Source organism: Arachis hypogaea, chromosome 16 (genome assembly GCF_003086295.3).
Source record: "Arachis hypogaea cultivar Tifrunner chromosome 16, arahy.Tifrunner.gnm2.J5K5, whole genome shotgun sequence".
Classification (NCBI taxonomy): domain Eukaryota; kingdom Viridiplantae; phylum Streptophyta; class Magnoliopsida; order Fabales; family Fabaceae; genus Arachis; species Arachis hypogaea.
In genome coordinates, this window is record NC_092051.1 from 138,740,181 (window position 1) to 138,755,264 (window position 15,084).

General features: G+C 35.4%; 1 protein-coding gene across 4 annotated transcripts; it reads right to left on the reverse strand.

The window, feature by feature from the left end:
* Positions 1 to 2,872: 2,872 nt before the first annotated feature.
* LOC112755268 (uncharacterized) lies at positions 2,873 to 5,735 on the reverse strand. 4 transcript variants are annotated; one of them, XM_072221305.1, is made up of 7 exons: positions 5,476 to 5,634; positions 5,298 to 5,337; positions 5,149 to 5,207; positions 3,749 to 4,065; positions 3,510 to 3,668; positions 3,258 to 3,366; positions 2,873 to 3,175 (listed from the first exon to the last, which is right to left on the reverse strand). In XM_072221305.1, exons 4-7 carry the CDS (start codon positions 4,043 to 4,045, stop codon positions 2,979 to 2,981), a joined length of 762 nt encoding a protein of 253 aa, XP_072077406.1. In that variant the 5' UTR covers positions 4,046 to 4,065; positions 5,149 to 5,207; positions 5,298 to 5,337; positions 5,476 to 5,634; the 3' UTR covers positions 2,873 to 2,978. The 4 variants fall into 4 exon arrangements, with proteins under 4 accessions (XP_072077406.1, XP_025659029.1, XP_025659031.1 ...); XM_025803244.3 differs by lacking the exon at positions 5,149 to 5,207 and having other exon boundaries at positions 5,476 to 5,735; XM_025803246.3 differs by lacking the exon at positions 5,149 to 5,207 and having other exon boundaries at positions 5,285 to 5,337; positions 5,476 to 5,733.
* Positions 5,736 to 15,084: the final 9,349 nt, after the last annotated feature.

The following is a 15,084-nucleotide window of genomic DNA, read 5'->3' on the forward strand; positions in this document are numbered from 1 at the left end:
AGCTTTACCATTTTCCTAAATTTTTTCGCAAACAAGACAAATTCATTTTCAGAAGAATAATCATTGGATTCATCATCCAGGGGTCAGTAATAGATTTGAGAGCTATTCCTTTTCTTTTAGTATCTTTTTTCAAATATGTATTTTTAAATGCAAGTTTCCTCTCAAATCATCATATGCCATGGAATCAAGACCACTACTCTTAGAGATTACTATTGCGTTAGTTTCCCATTCTTTTGTGAGACTTCTCAAAATTCTCCTCACAAGCACAGATTCAGAATATGTGATTCCCATAGCATCCAAGCCAGTGATGATGACATTGAATCTTTCGAACAACTCATCTATAGATTCTCCTTCCTTCATTGAGAATATTTCATACTCTCTATTTAGCATGTCTATTATGGTCTTCTTCACTAAGGTTGTGCCTTCATGAGTGACTTGTAATTTGTCCCAGATTTCCTTTGCTGTTATGCATCTTGATACCCGTTGGTATTCCTCGAAGCTGATTGCACAGTTAAGCAAGTTGACAGTTTTGGAGTTGAGCTCCACTTTTTTTCTGTTTTCTTCGGTCCATCTGGCCTCACCCTTGAGAGAGACCACACCATCGGCTCCTGTGGTGGTTGGGAATTAAGGACCTTCCAAAATTATTTTTCAGAGTCTGTAATCTACTGATTGGACAAAAATCTTCATTCTTTCCTTCCAATAAGTGTAGTTCTTTCCATTAAAGAGAGGAGGTCTGTTACTTGACTGCCCTTCGGTCAGAGTGTAGGCCACCAGGTTTGAGCCACTGTTTTCAGCCATCAGGATCTTTTCTCCAAGCTGCAAAGCTTGATATCTTTGAGACCAAGCTCTGATACCAATTGATGGTTTATCAGTGGCTAAGAGAAGGGGAGTTGAATCTTAGCTCCTTTTTACTGAGTAATGCTTGCTGCCTTTTAAATTAGCTTTAGGAGATTTTTCTGCGTTTTGTCTCATAACCAGACACGAGACATTTTTTTTGTCTCGTTCCCATTCAGGAGATATTTTTCAATTTTGTCTCCTTAGCAACAGAAACTGAAATGGAGTAGAAGAGAAAGAGAGAAACACACCAAGAAGTATTCTGGTTCAGCTGCCAAGTGCAATGCAGCCTACATCCAGTCTCCATCACAATAATGATAGAATTTCACTATAATCATCTTGATTACAGACACCAATTCTCCCTAATACCCTTCCTATCCGGGACAAGTCCAGAATCTATCCCCAATCCTAAACTTGACTTGGTCACCTACCAAGCTTTCAACTGCTAAGTGCTAACCCAACTTGCAAGGGGATTCCCATAGAATCATGATACATAACACATAAATGTACAAAGGACCTCTAAGACACCTATGGTTTTTTCTTTTAATTTTGTATCCTCTTCCTTTTTTCGCTAACTGGCTTTTTCTTACAAACCTCACACTGTCTGCCTTTTTCACCATGAGACTCAAGACAGACAAAACTAAATAGAAAAATACAACATGAAACACATTGAAGGAGAAGAACTTCTGTTAGCTTAGGTAGTTATGAGAACTCTGTGCTTTACACTCTTTTTCTCCTTGTTTCAAGCCTTTGCTGTTCACCCTTATTATAGAAGGGGAAGCCTCCAAGGTTGAAACGGTTCAACCGAGCTAATCTTCTTCTTCTTCAATATCAAACCAGTTCGGCTAGAGAGAGAGAGAAGAGGAAACCGAATGCAAAATCCAACATGCAATTACCTCACTCTCATCTCATCTCATCAAGCTTCATCAATCTGAGCCTTCCATCTTGACTTGATCCCCAAGAAGGATTTCTGATCCTTGATGAACCCTTGATCCTTGACAGCTCCATCTGCTCTATCTTCTGCTTCTTCCCCACGTAACTACAGTAGCTACCTCCTGTGATAGATGAACAAAAGTAGAGACGAGCCATACCCTAGGGATCTTCTTCTCTGACCGAGTTGGATCTCTTCCATTTTTGGGTATGAAGAGCTTGAGACTTCTTCACCACATCTTACTATTGGTGACAAAGATCTCAGCCACACCATACTGTGGATCTTCTTTTTGCAAGAGCCATCATCACCTTGGCCTCTTGCTTATTCATAGCTTTACTGCTACAGTGCTTCACTTTTGATAACTTGCTTTCTCTTCTTTTCTGTGACATGACCGAAGCTAGAGAGAGAAGAGAGAGACGAAGGAAAAGCTTCAATGAGAGTAAAGAAGGAAATTAAAATGAGTTAATTATCCATTTCTTTTCCCCATGCCTTGTAACGTGTGAAATCAATTAAATGCCATCAAATCAATTTCAACTTTCTCTCTCCTATTTTTCAAGGCATGCAATAAATCCAAGTTAATTAAAATTTGAATTTCATCACCCATTGAGAAAGGCATCCGTGGAAGGCATGCATTCAATTTGATTAAAATTTGGATTCCACCAAAATAAATTGGTAACCAAAACATGCTTCAACAAAATTGGGCCCTTTGTTTTTGTGATCAACTTATGGCATCCTTGAGCCATTTCTTTCTTTATTTGTTTTATCAATATGGGCTTATGATTTGGGCTTATCTTCATTTCAAATTTCAGTCACTTTATGTTTGAATTGATTTTGCACACAGTTAAAATAATTCTTTCACCAAAGTGAGCTGCTCTATCTTTTTGACCCAATGAAAAATTAATTTCTTCCTCCTACACACTAATAAACATATCAAACAAATTCATTGGAAGCATTAAATATGACACTTAATTTTAATAATATCCTAACTTATATTTTAATAATGTTTGATTATTTAATTAACTATAAGTTTCCAAACTCAACAAACTTGATTCAATTAATCTTGATTAGGCTGTATTTCTTATCATTTCTTGGTTTATAAAGAAAAAATTAGACACAAAATCAAAAGTAATATTTTAAAAGTTTTATACAATTACAATGTTAGAAGGTAGAGCAGATTGAAAATAGAGCTAATTACATTGGTTTTGACTTGGTGTCATTGGTGAGAGGGTTTGGTAATATTATAGCTTACACCAGTTTGATCACTATCAGTAAGTACATCAAATTCTCCAGTAATAAATGATTGATCTTTCTTCAAAATAGGGCGTCCAAGCTGTACATATCCACAGTACCCAACTTTATAAACTTTGGCATCTTTTCTGAACGAAGATACAGCCACTTTAATTCCTTCCCCTGCAATAATAGTTCAGCTTGATGGATAAACAAATCTCTCTTAAATGTAAACTATATGGATTAGGAATTAGTTATTCTTTACCATGTGTAACAAACAGCAAATTCTCAGCAGGATATTTATCTGCAAGCTCCTTAAATATGCGCTCATATCTATCCCGTGTTTCTTCAAACGACTCTTCCCATTGAGGCAGCTGAAAAATAAACAAACAAATAAATTCAGGAGAAGACTTACATCAACTTGTCTTTCTATACAATTGTTAGTTGAAAATCCTCGGATGATTTGATATATTTGACTAAATTATTATATAATTTGTAATTCCTCTTCAGTGTTTACCTCTTTATCCACCCTTTCTGCGTTACTACTCATTGTCCCTGTTGGGAACATGGCTTCAAGCTGTGTTATATTAAAACCCCAATTTCCATCTTTAGGGGCAACATCGTTACGAAACGCCACCTTGTTCATCATTTCACACAATCCATATTCAACAGACACCTACAATTGTTAACGTAAAGGAGAGAGAATATTAAATTTCACGGTAGAATAAAGAGAGAAAATAGTGAAACATCTCTGACCTTGACTTCCGCGGCATCAACGGTGGAGAGAGCGGAGACGACTTCGGAGGCTGTCTGGACGCAGCGGAGGAAGGGGGAGACAAACACCCTGTGAATGGGGTATCCGAGACTGTGTCCGAGACTCCGACCCGTTTGGAATGCCCGAAGCCGACCCGCTTCGAGTAGCGGTGGGTCCCAGGGACGGGCGGCCGTGGAGGCCCAGCATGGGTCGAAGTTGTCGAGGCGGTCAGCGTGTCTCATTACGACGACGTTCTGGTATGAAACGGCAGTGTGATCTTGGTTTTGCGTTGACTCCATTGTGTGTGTATACGTAGAAGCTGAAGAAACAGAGAGATATGGTTGTGTTGGGGTATGACACAAATCGTAAAATGAAGAAACTAAAACCAAGAAATAAGAAATGCGGACAAAGCTCTGTGTTTTCATGTGGCAGCTGTTGGAGTGGAAGTTGCAATGGAATTTCATGTGAATTTTAAAGTGTTTGCGTCAATGCAATGGATACCCTATCAAATGCTAGAAGAGAGAAAATAGAATATAAAAGTAAGTTTACTATAAAAATGTGTAACTGTTTTTTAATTTGCTTTAGCCTTTAAGCAGTAATAACGTTTGATTTGTTCTTTTGTGGTCTTTAGTCTTTACGCGTAATTTCCTTTTACTTAAGTCCAATATAATAAGTACTACAGTAATATATATACTTTTGGTTGACAGTCTACGACTAATCTAATCATAAGAATAAATTTATAAGGTGCGTGTGGTTCAAAAATCAATTTTTAAGAATAACTTTATGGTAAGTTATTTTTAATATAATAAGTCATTTTAATGATTTGTTTAAAAATAGTTTTAGCAATTCATGTTAAAAGATTAATGACTATATTTACTTAAAAAAAAAATTGGGAATGCTCCCATAAAGATGCGTAAAATGTCTTTTTGTAAAGACATATACGTGTCGCATTATTATTGGACGTATTAATGAACTGGTTATTTTTGAATTTTTTAACAAATTAGAATAAAATCGATTTTTTTTATAACAATAACAATAAATCCAATTTTTTTAGGGATTTAATTGTATTTTTAAATTTTTAGGGATTTAAATATCCGAAAAACAAAAAGTCAGGGATATAATTGTTTTTTTATCAAAAAATTTAAAGATATTCGATTTAGATGGTATAATTCGATCGGATCAAATCGGGTCTAATAATTATAATGCAGACAATTGGGTTTATTATTGTTGCTATAATAAACCGATTTTATTCTGGTTTATAATAAAAAATAAATTATTAACGGGTTTAATAAGAATGTCCAATAATAATATGACATGTGTGAACGTCTTTAAAAAAAAAAAAAAGACATTTTTAGTGTCTTTGTTAAAGTAGTTTCCAAACAAAATTTACATCCAAAAATACCTGAAAATTCTCTGCAAATGTGTCAATTCCACACGCACCCTAAGTATATTGCAGTTTTGCTGCTACTTATTGGTTGATTATTTCAAATGTAAGAGTAAATTAAGTGAGAAAAATAAATAAAGATAAAAATAATTACAATTCAACGCAACCTGCTGTGGATAATTTGCTAACGTTAATCACTTTATGCTCCTGAAACAAAAATAAAAGAAAGTTGTATTAAAACAAGCGTATTACACGAATATCCACAAATGTGGTTCGAAACACTGAGAGTTAAAAAAAAGAAATAACAACAACGGCAATTAAAAAAATTTTGAATTCCACACACACCTGGTAGCTTTCTTGCAAACTGGGAAGTAGCTTACACCTTAGATGATGATGAAGAGAGCAAAAGCGAAAGAAGCGAAGCATGACAATAAAGAAAGAAAAGAAGTGCGAAGAATGCGAATGAGAAAATAGATTCTTGAGTTGTGAAGCTAAAATGGCGAAGATTGGAGCTGAGAAGGGTGTTGAAACTTGGTATAACTGTTATAAGTGAAGTTGCCGAGAAAATAGTGCATAGGCCACGCTATCTTCGTTTTCCTTTCCTTTTGGGATAGTTGGTCGTAAAAGAGTTAAAGTAGTTGACCCCAGCATCACTTCATTGACTTTGACTACCGCCTTGCGCGTAGCTACCACGTTCATTTCAATAGCTATAGGCAATAATTTGAAGTCTTATACTCTTATCTATCTATCTAAAAATAAAAATGAAGTAATCAACTGTTAAGGTAAAGGTGAATTTGGGATTCTCACGTAATCCTAGAACATAGATTTATCGGATTAGGATACGAGACGGATCTTTTTCTTTTGAACTCAAGTGTCGATTTAAATTTAAACGAATTGGATTAAAAAAAAGTGAAAATTCAGTGCAGTTGACTTCACGTGAAGTTGATAATTGAGAACTGTTAGATAAAAATTTAGTTAAATCAATAAAATTATCTAACAGCTCTTAAGTATCAACTTCACGTAAAGTTAACTGCACCTGAATTTTCATTTTTATATAAACATGTTAAAGACATTCGTGTAATCTATTTTTATTTTGTATAGAGTGAATATTTTTTTAGACCTCCAATTTTTTGTGTGTGAAATATATTGCATTTTAATCATATTAAAATTCTACTCTCATCCTAAAAGAGAAGTAGATAACTCGATTTTTGTAACCGATCTTTAAACTAACACATCATATAAGTAATTTGTTGCTAACTGATTACAGAAATCGAGTTGTTCAAATCTCTTTTAAAAAGAGGATCGACTAAAAATTTTAATATAATAAAAGTGCAACATATTTCACAGACAAAAAGTTGGGAGTCGAAAAGAATATTTACTCTTTAAAACATTCATCTAATTTTAAACATTATTTATTTTATTCATGTGAATGTCTTAGCAATATTTTTGAACAAAAAGAATGTTAGGTTTTTTAATTGTTTCATAAAATTTGAAAAAAAAAAAACAAAGGGTTGGGCCAACATATTAGGCTATTATAAATTTTTTTTGTCTATTAGGCTATTATTATTGAGATTTATTTATTTTTATTGTACATTATTTATTTGTTAATGCAACTAAAAATTCTAGACCTAATTATTTAAAGTACTATAAATTAAAAATTTGAAATTAGAGTGTCAAAATTTTATGAAATCGATGTACCCACTATCCTTTTGAACAATGTACAATGATTCATACTAAGCTTTGACAGCACCTTTTTTTTTTTTTCATCTTTTTAATTTTTTTGTGAATAATTAAATTTTCTAAGACATATTTAATAATATAGTCTTAATATAATTATTAGAACTCTTGCATATGAGCTTACATCAAATTATGTACGTTTCTTCCACGGCAATAATGCACTGTGTCTGTTAATGAGTAATAGCTCAAATAGTATAGTCTTTCCATACTCAATTAAGAGGTTACGAGTTCGAATCTCCTATCTTACTGTGTCCTAACTCTTCTACAGGTTTTTATTATAATTTTTTGACGGTCAAAAAACCACGAAGGCTCATTCATAAATGAAAAAGCAACTAAAGTGACTAAATTTTCGTATCAGTTTTGGAGTTTTAAGATTTTTATTATTTTAGTCTATTAAATTTAAAATATATTATATTAATCTTTGAAATTTGGTTTTAGATAGATTTTTAAATTATTTTGGCATTAAATCAATAAATAAGATGTTGAGTTAATTTTGATTTATCATGTTAGAAAGATTAAATGACGTCGTTTTAAAAAATAAAAAAATTAAAATGATTTAAATATCATATAAATTCATTTGTCTTTTCATTTTTATCTTGTTTAAGTACTAAAATAAAATAACATCATTTAATTTGTGTTAAAAATGACAATTCAAAATCAACTTAATATTTTATTTATTAATTCAGTATTAAATCTCAAATATCAGTATATAAATTCTAAATTTAAAATACTAAAATAATAAAACTTATACATTAGAAAAATCACTTTAGAAATTTAATCCAACTAAAGTGTTATTTACCTATAAACTTAGATAAACAAAAGTTTCATAATTTTGAATCAAACTCCTCTAAAAAAGATTTGATAAAATAAAAAAACAAAAATTTATTCATGCTTAAATTAAGATAAAAAAATTCGCACATAAAAGTTGTAAACTTAATACTTATTAATTTTTTATTTTGTCGCTTTACAAAATTTTTGACAGTTTTTTCAGAATTTTCGGTTATAAATATGTTGGTCCATGGTCCAAAAGCATAAATCTATGACTGCAGTAGTAGGTGTGTTATCGGTTCGGTTTAGTTTGGTTTTGGACTAAAAACTAATCGAACCGATCTGTTCGGTTTTCACAGAGTACCAATTAATCGACTTGTTGTCTGTGCAACAATCGAATCGAATAAAAAACGGTTTGGTTCGATCGGTTTTTCGATTTTTCAATCCTAACTAATAGAAAATTAATTTCAGTAAAATGATGTTCAAAACAATCAATAAACTGAAATAACATTACATTACATTCAAATTCAACACAATTTCAACTCATTCCAACAACTAAACATAAAACAAACACATTTGTTAAGTCTAAAATTTTCATTTCAATGCATTACTAAGCCATTTCTTTGGTTCAATTCGGTTGGATTCGGTTTCTCCCAAACCAACTGAAAACCGAACCGAACCGATCGGTTTAATTAAAAAAATCGATTTTTTTTATTTTCTATTCGGTTGTTGTAAATTTCGACTCGATTTTGCGGTAAATTTCAATTCGATTCGGCAACTTACACCCCTATGCAGTAGCCTGTGATTGACATGGAGAAGCGAAGGCGTGTAGTTATTATTCCAAGTCCAGCGTTCAGCCATTTTGCAGAAAGACTTGTCAACTTCTCTAATGGCTTCCATGTCACACTCCTTTTTCCCACAATTATTGGAAATAACGAGTCTCCTTCCGAATCCTTCAACCATAAACTACACATTCTGTGCCCAGGGCAGCATCGAAACAGCGAACTATATAGAAATTTTCCTCAACTACGTTTCACTAGCTAGTGGAGTCGTAGTGAATATTTTAAGGGTAAACTTTAATAAAAATGGTTTAGCGGAAAGAGAGGAAGTTGCTCGCGTTACAAGGTTGATGGAGGATGTAGAAATTAGGAGAAGAATGCAAACTTTGAAGGATCTCAGAATCAAATTCTAGCTCTATTTGCTGTCCATTTGACGAGAAATTAGGAAAACAGAAAGGTCTAATATATTTTGTTATATTTGTATACACACTGTTTTTCGGCTATTTTCTTAACTTGGTTCATGTTACAAGTTGCTATGATTCTTGGCCTAATTACTTGGAAATGGTAACTTTGGTGAAACTTCTCTAAATTAAATTAATTCTTAAGAACTTTGGTTTTCATTTTCTTGCATTTGGAAATCCTTAATTAAGAACATTAAGACATATAGGACCCTTAGAAGTACCAATTTCCTATTCAAGCTTACCAGATAAAAGTTAAAACATAATCTCTTCTAAATATTTATTCAAATAGTAAAATCCGAACTATATATTATCTCCTTTATTGTTGCTTGGTGTATTCTTTACGGATCTCAGAAACTCTTTTCAAAACTAAAGATTAAGTCTATATCTCTCTTAGCTAAGACCTCGAAAACAACTTTAAAACTAAATCTAAGTTTTCTACTAAAGTCTCTGGACTAATTCCTTTCGCTGCTCACAGGATACAAGTCTCAATCTTAAGACCTGATAAGTTTTTAAAGTTTTTTTATTTTAATTTAAAAAATATATCTAAATATGATTCAAACCATTGATATTCTATCATGCTATCACCAAGAACATAACTCACATTTAGTTTCATGGGTCCTAGGATCTTTTGACGAACCCTGCTAAACAATTTTGATTTAAAACGCTACTTCAGTCCCGAACTTTGATCACACTTCTAAGAGTCCAAAATCACCAACCAAATCCTTAAAGCTTTAAGATTATAATTTCTAATTGTACACGAAGTCGATGGTAGGAGTTGGTGAGATGGATCTAAGATTCATCAGTCGAGACAGTGACCGGACTGGACTTTTGGAGTGGCCGGGGTAATACTTGCTGGTGCACGAATTGTGAATCACACTTTTCACGACTTGTACCACTAACCAGCAAGTGCACTGGGTCGTCCAAGTAATACCTTACGTGAGTAAGGGTCGAATCCCACGGAGATTGTTGGTTTAAAGCAATCTATGGTTATCTTGCAATTCTTAGTCAGGAAGTCAATTATATTTATCAATTGAATTGCGAATAAGCAAGAGAGCATGAATTAAAGGTTACTTGTTATGCAGTAAATGAGAATATGTTGGAGTTTTGGAGATGCTTTGCCCTTTTGAATCTCTGCTTTCTCCCTATCTTCTTCTCCACGCACGCACGTCCCTCCTATGGCAAGCTGTGTGTTGGAGGATCACCGTTGTCAATGGCTACCATCCTTCCTTTCAGTGAAAATGGTCCAGGTGCGCTGTCACCGCACGGCTAATCATCTGCAGATTCTCGATCGTACCGGAATAGGATTCGCTATCCTTTTGCGTCTGTCACTACGCCCAGCACTCGCGAGTTTGAAGCTCGTCACAGTCATCCAATCCCAGAATCCTACTCGGAATACCACAGACAAGGTTTAGACTTTCCGGATTCTCAAGGATGCTGCCAATGGATTCTAGCTTATACCACGGAGATTCCGATTAGGGAATCTGAGAGATACTCATTCAATCTAATGTAGAATGGAGGTGATTGTCAGGCACACGTTCATAGGTTGAGAATGGTGATGAGTGTCACGGATCATCACATTTATCATAATAAGGCACAAATGAGTATCTTAGATAGGAACACGCATGTTTGAATGGAAAACAGAAATACTGACATTAATTCATTGAGGCACAGCAGAGCTCCTCATCCCCAACAATGGAGTTTAGAGACTCATGCCGTCAAAAGGTACAAAGTTCAGATCTAAAATGTCATGAGATGCAAAATAAATCTCTAAAAGTTGTTTAAATACTAAACTAGTAACCTAGGTTTACAGAAAATGAGTAAACTATAACAGATAGTGCAGAAATCTACTTCTGGGGCCCACTTGGTGTGTGCTGGGGCTGAGACTAAAGCTTCTCACGTGCCTGGGGCTGTTTTGGGCGTTCAACGCCAGTTTTGGATCCTTTTCTGGCGTTGAACTCCAACTTTTAACTTATTTCTGGCGCTGGACGCCAGAATTGGGCAGAGAACTGGCATTGAACGCCAGTTTACATCATTTATCCTTGAGCAAAGTATGGACTATTATATATTTCTGGAAAGCCCTGGATGTCTACTTTCCAACGCAATTGGAAGAGCACCATTTGGACTTTTGTAGCTCCAAAAAATCCATTTTGAGTGCAGGGAGGTCAGAATCCAACAGCATCAGCAGTCCTTTTTCAGCCTGAATCAGATTTTTGCTCAGCTCCCTCAATTTCAGCCAGAAAATACCTGAAATTATAGAAAAACACACAAACTCATAGTAAAGTCCAGAAATGTGGATTTTGCCTAGAAACTAATGAAAACAAACTAAAAACCAACTAAAACATACTAAAATCTATATGAAATTAACCCCAAAAAGCGTATAAAATATCTGCTCATCACAACACCAAACTTGAACTGTTGCTTGTCCTCAAGCAACCAGACAAATAAAATAGAAGACTAATAAGTCAAGAAGCAATAATATCTCAGAGTTTTTGAGTGAAGCTCAGATTCTAATTAGATGAGCGGGACTAGTAGCTTTTTGCTTCCGAACAGTTTTGGCATCTCACTTTATCCATTGAAGCTCAGAGTGATTGGCATCTATAGGAACTTAGAATTTAGATAGTGTTATTGATTCTCCTATTTCCGTATGATGATTCTTGAACACAGCTACTTTATGAGTCTTGGCCGTGGCCCTAAGCACTTTGTTTTCCAGTATTACCACCGGATACATAAATGCCACAGACACATAATTAGGTGAACCCTTTTTGATTGTGACTCGGCTTTGCTAAAGTCCCCAATTAGAGGTGTCCAGGGTTCTTAAGCACACTCTTCTTTTTGCTTTGGACCTTGACTTTAACCGCTCAGTCTCAAGTTTTCACTTGACACCTTCACGCCACAAGCACATGGCTAGGGACAGCTTGGTTTAGCCGCTTAGGCCAGGATTTTATTCCTTTAGGCCCTCCTATCCACTGATGCTCAAAGCCTTGGGATCCTTTTTATTACCCTTGCCTTTTGGTTTTAAGAGCTTTGGCTTTTTCTGCTTGCTTTTTCTTCTCTTTTTTTTTTCTGCAAGCTTTGTTCTTTGCTCCTTTTTCTTGCTTCAAGAATCATTTTTATGATTTTTCAGATCATCAATAACATGTCTCATGTTCATCATTCTTTCAAGAGCCAACATATTTAACAATCTTAAACAACAAATGCAAAAGACATATGCACTGTTCAAGCATTCATTCAGAAGACAGAAAGCATTGCCACCACATGTTACTAATTAGAATTTTTCTTATTAAAAACTCGAATTTTATTGCCTCTTATTCAAAAGATCTACTATTTTATTCATGTTTGCTGATGATGAGAAAAATATACTATAACTTAATTGGAGATAAAATCAAAATAGACACTAATTACTACTATATGACTCCTAAGGTAAACTCCTATAACGACAACTATCACAAAGTTAAAGCAGAAATTGGAATTTAACAACCTTTGTTCTGGGAAGTGGATGTTCCTCGGATCTGTGGGGTGCTTGGTCCTTCAAGAGATAACTTCTAGCGCTTCAATTCCCTCAAGTCACACCCTTGCTCCTCTTGTTCTTTAATCAAATAGCAAAGAATTTGACTTTGTTCCTTCTGTTCTTTTATTATTTGTTCCATAGCTTCTTGCATCTTGGTAATGGATGTTTCAAGATACTCTCAGTATTCAGATTGAGGGATTTCTGGGAGAAATTCCTGTGTTTTCTTCTTGATGGGATCATCCTGTGCTTGTTGTTTTTCCATTGAAGCTTTGGTGATTGGTTTCTCAACTGAGATATACTCAGTTATTCCCATCCTTACTCCAGCATCCTTGCAGAGCAGAGAAATTAAGCTTGGATAAGCCAACCTGGCCTCTTTAGAATTTTTGTTAGCAATTTTGTAGAATTCAGTTGAAATCAGTTGATGAACTTCCACTTCTTTTCCTATCATGATGCAATGGATCATCACTGCTCTTCTAACAGTGACTTCAGAACGATTGCTAGTGGACAGCAGAGAATGCCCAATGAAATCCAGCCATCCTCTGGCGACTGGTTTGAGATCTTCTCTTTTGAGTTGATTTGGGACACCCTTCGTGCTGGTGGTCCACCTGGCTCCAGGAATACATATATCCTCTAGAATCTTATCCAGTCCCTTGTCTGTTCTCATCATTCTCCTGTTGAAAGAGTCTGGATCATCTTTCAGCTGAGGTAGCTTTAAGATCTCCCTGATCTTGTCAGGGTTGGTATGAACAATCTTTCCTCTGACTACGGTCCGATATTCATAGAAAGCAGTTCCAGATAGTTTTTGCTTGTCTGTCTGCCACATATTAGCATAGAACTCCTGGACCATATTCCTTTCCACTTTCGTTTCAGGATTAGCTAGGACCTCCCAGTTCCTGATTCGAATTTGCTCCTGGATCTCTGGATATTCGTCTTCTTTTAGATCGAATCTAACTTCCGGGATCACTGATCTTAGACCCATTATTTTGTAATAATGGTCTGAATGTTCTTTAGATAAGAACTTCCCTTGATTCCAAAGTGGTCTTGGAACGCTCTCTTTCTTGCCTCTTGAAGTGGGTTGTTTTCCCTTAGGAGCCATGATCTTAGTGATCACGGATAAACACACCAAACTTAGAGGTTTGCTTGTCCTCAAGCAAAAGAAAAGAAAGGAGAGGGATAGAAGGAGAGCTAGGTGCAATTGTTAATGGAAGGGGAGGGAGGCCGAACCCATATTTAAAGGGGGGGGTGGGTTCAAAAATTTAGAAAAGATATGATAAAAAAGATTGATTTGGAAAAGATAAGATAGAAGATATGATAAGAGAGGATATAGTTTAAAATTGAAAAGATATGAAAGATTTTTGAAAAAGATAAATCTAGATTTTGAAAAAGATAATGTGGAGATTTGAAAAAGATATTGATGAGTTGAAAAGATTTTTGAAAAAGAGTTGAATTGGATTGAAAAAGAGGATTTGTGCTTATGGATTAAGATACATTTGATATTTTTAAAGTAGGATTTTTAGAAATTAGGGATTTTAGAAATCAGGGTTCTTAACATGTTTATGCAAGAAATCATGATTTGAAACATGGGAATTAAAATTAGAATGAAAAATATGAAAAAAAACGAATTTACCTCCTCCCCATCATCCTGGCGTTTGAACGCCCAAACGCTGCCTGTTTTGGGCGTTCAACGCCCAAATGTTGCTCTCCTGGGCGTTCAACGCCCAGTTGTTGCCCTTTTCTAGCGTTGAACACCAGATAGCTATCCTTACTGGCGTTCAGCGCCCACTGGATGCCCCCTTTTGGGCGCTGAACGCCCAAAATAGGCTCTTACTGGCGTTTTCTTGCCAGTGAGCTCTTTTTCTCTGTTTTGTGTGCAGATTCCTTCTGTAACCCTGTGAACTTATGCAATTGATTCTTTACCTTATTATCCATGAACTTTATATAAACAAATAAAAATAAAAATAGGGCAAAATGCTTAGAGGATTGATGCCCCATGGCTGGGTTGCCTCCCAGCAAGCGCTTCTTTATTGTCTTCAGCTGGACCTTGCTGAGCTTTTAATCTAGCTTCAGCCTTGAGCACTCTTGCTCAACGTTGCCTTCAAGATAGTGCTTGATTCTCTGTCCATTGACAATGAACTTCTTATCAGAATCAATATCTTGAAGCTCCACATAACCATATGGTGATACACTTATAATCACATATGGTCCCCTCCACCGGGATTTCAGTTTCCCGGGGAATAGCCTGAGTCTAGAGTTAAACAGCAGAACCTTCTGTCCTGGTTCAAAGATTCTAGATGACAGCTTTCTATCATGCCACTTTTTTTATTTCTCTTTATAAAGCTTGGCATTTTCGAAAGCAGTGAATCTGAATTCCTCTAGCTCATTTAGCTGGAGCAATCTTTTTTCTCCTGCTAATTTGGCATCAAAGTTTAGGAATCTGGTTGCCCAGTAGGCTTTGTGTTCCAGTTTCATGGGCAGGTGACATGCCTTACCATACACAAGTTGGTATGGAGAGGTCCCTATAGGGGTCTTGAATGCTGTTCTGTAAGCCCACAGAGCATCATCCAAGCTCCGTGCCCAATCCTTTCTACGGGTACTTACTGTTCGTTCTAGGATTTGCTTTAATTCTCTGTTAGAGACTTCAGCTTGCCCATTAGTTTGTGGATGATATGGGGTAGCCACCTTGTGGCGAATCCCATACCGA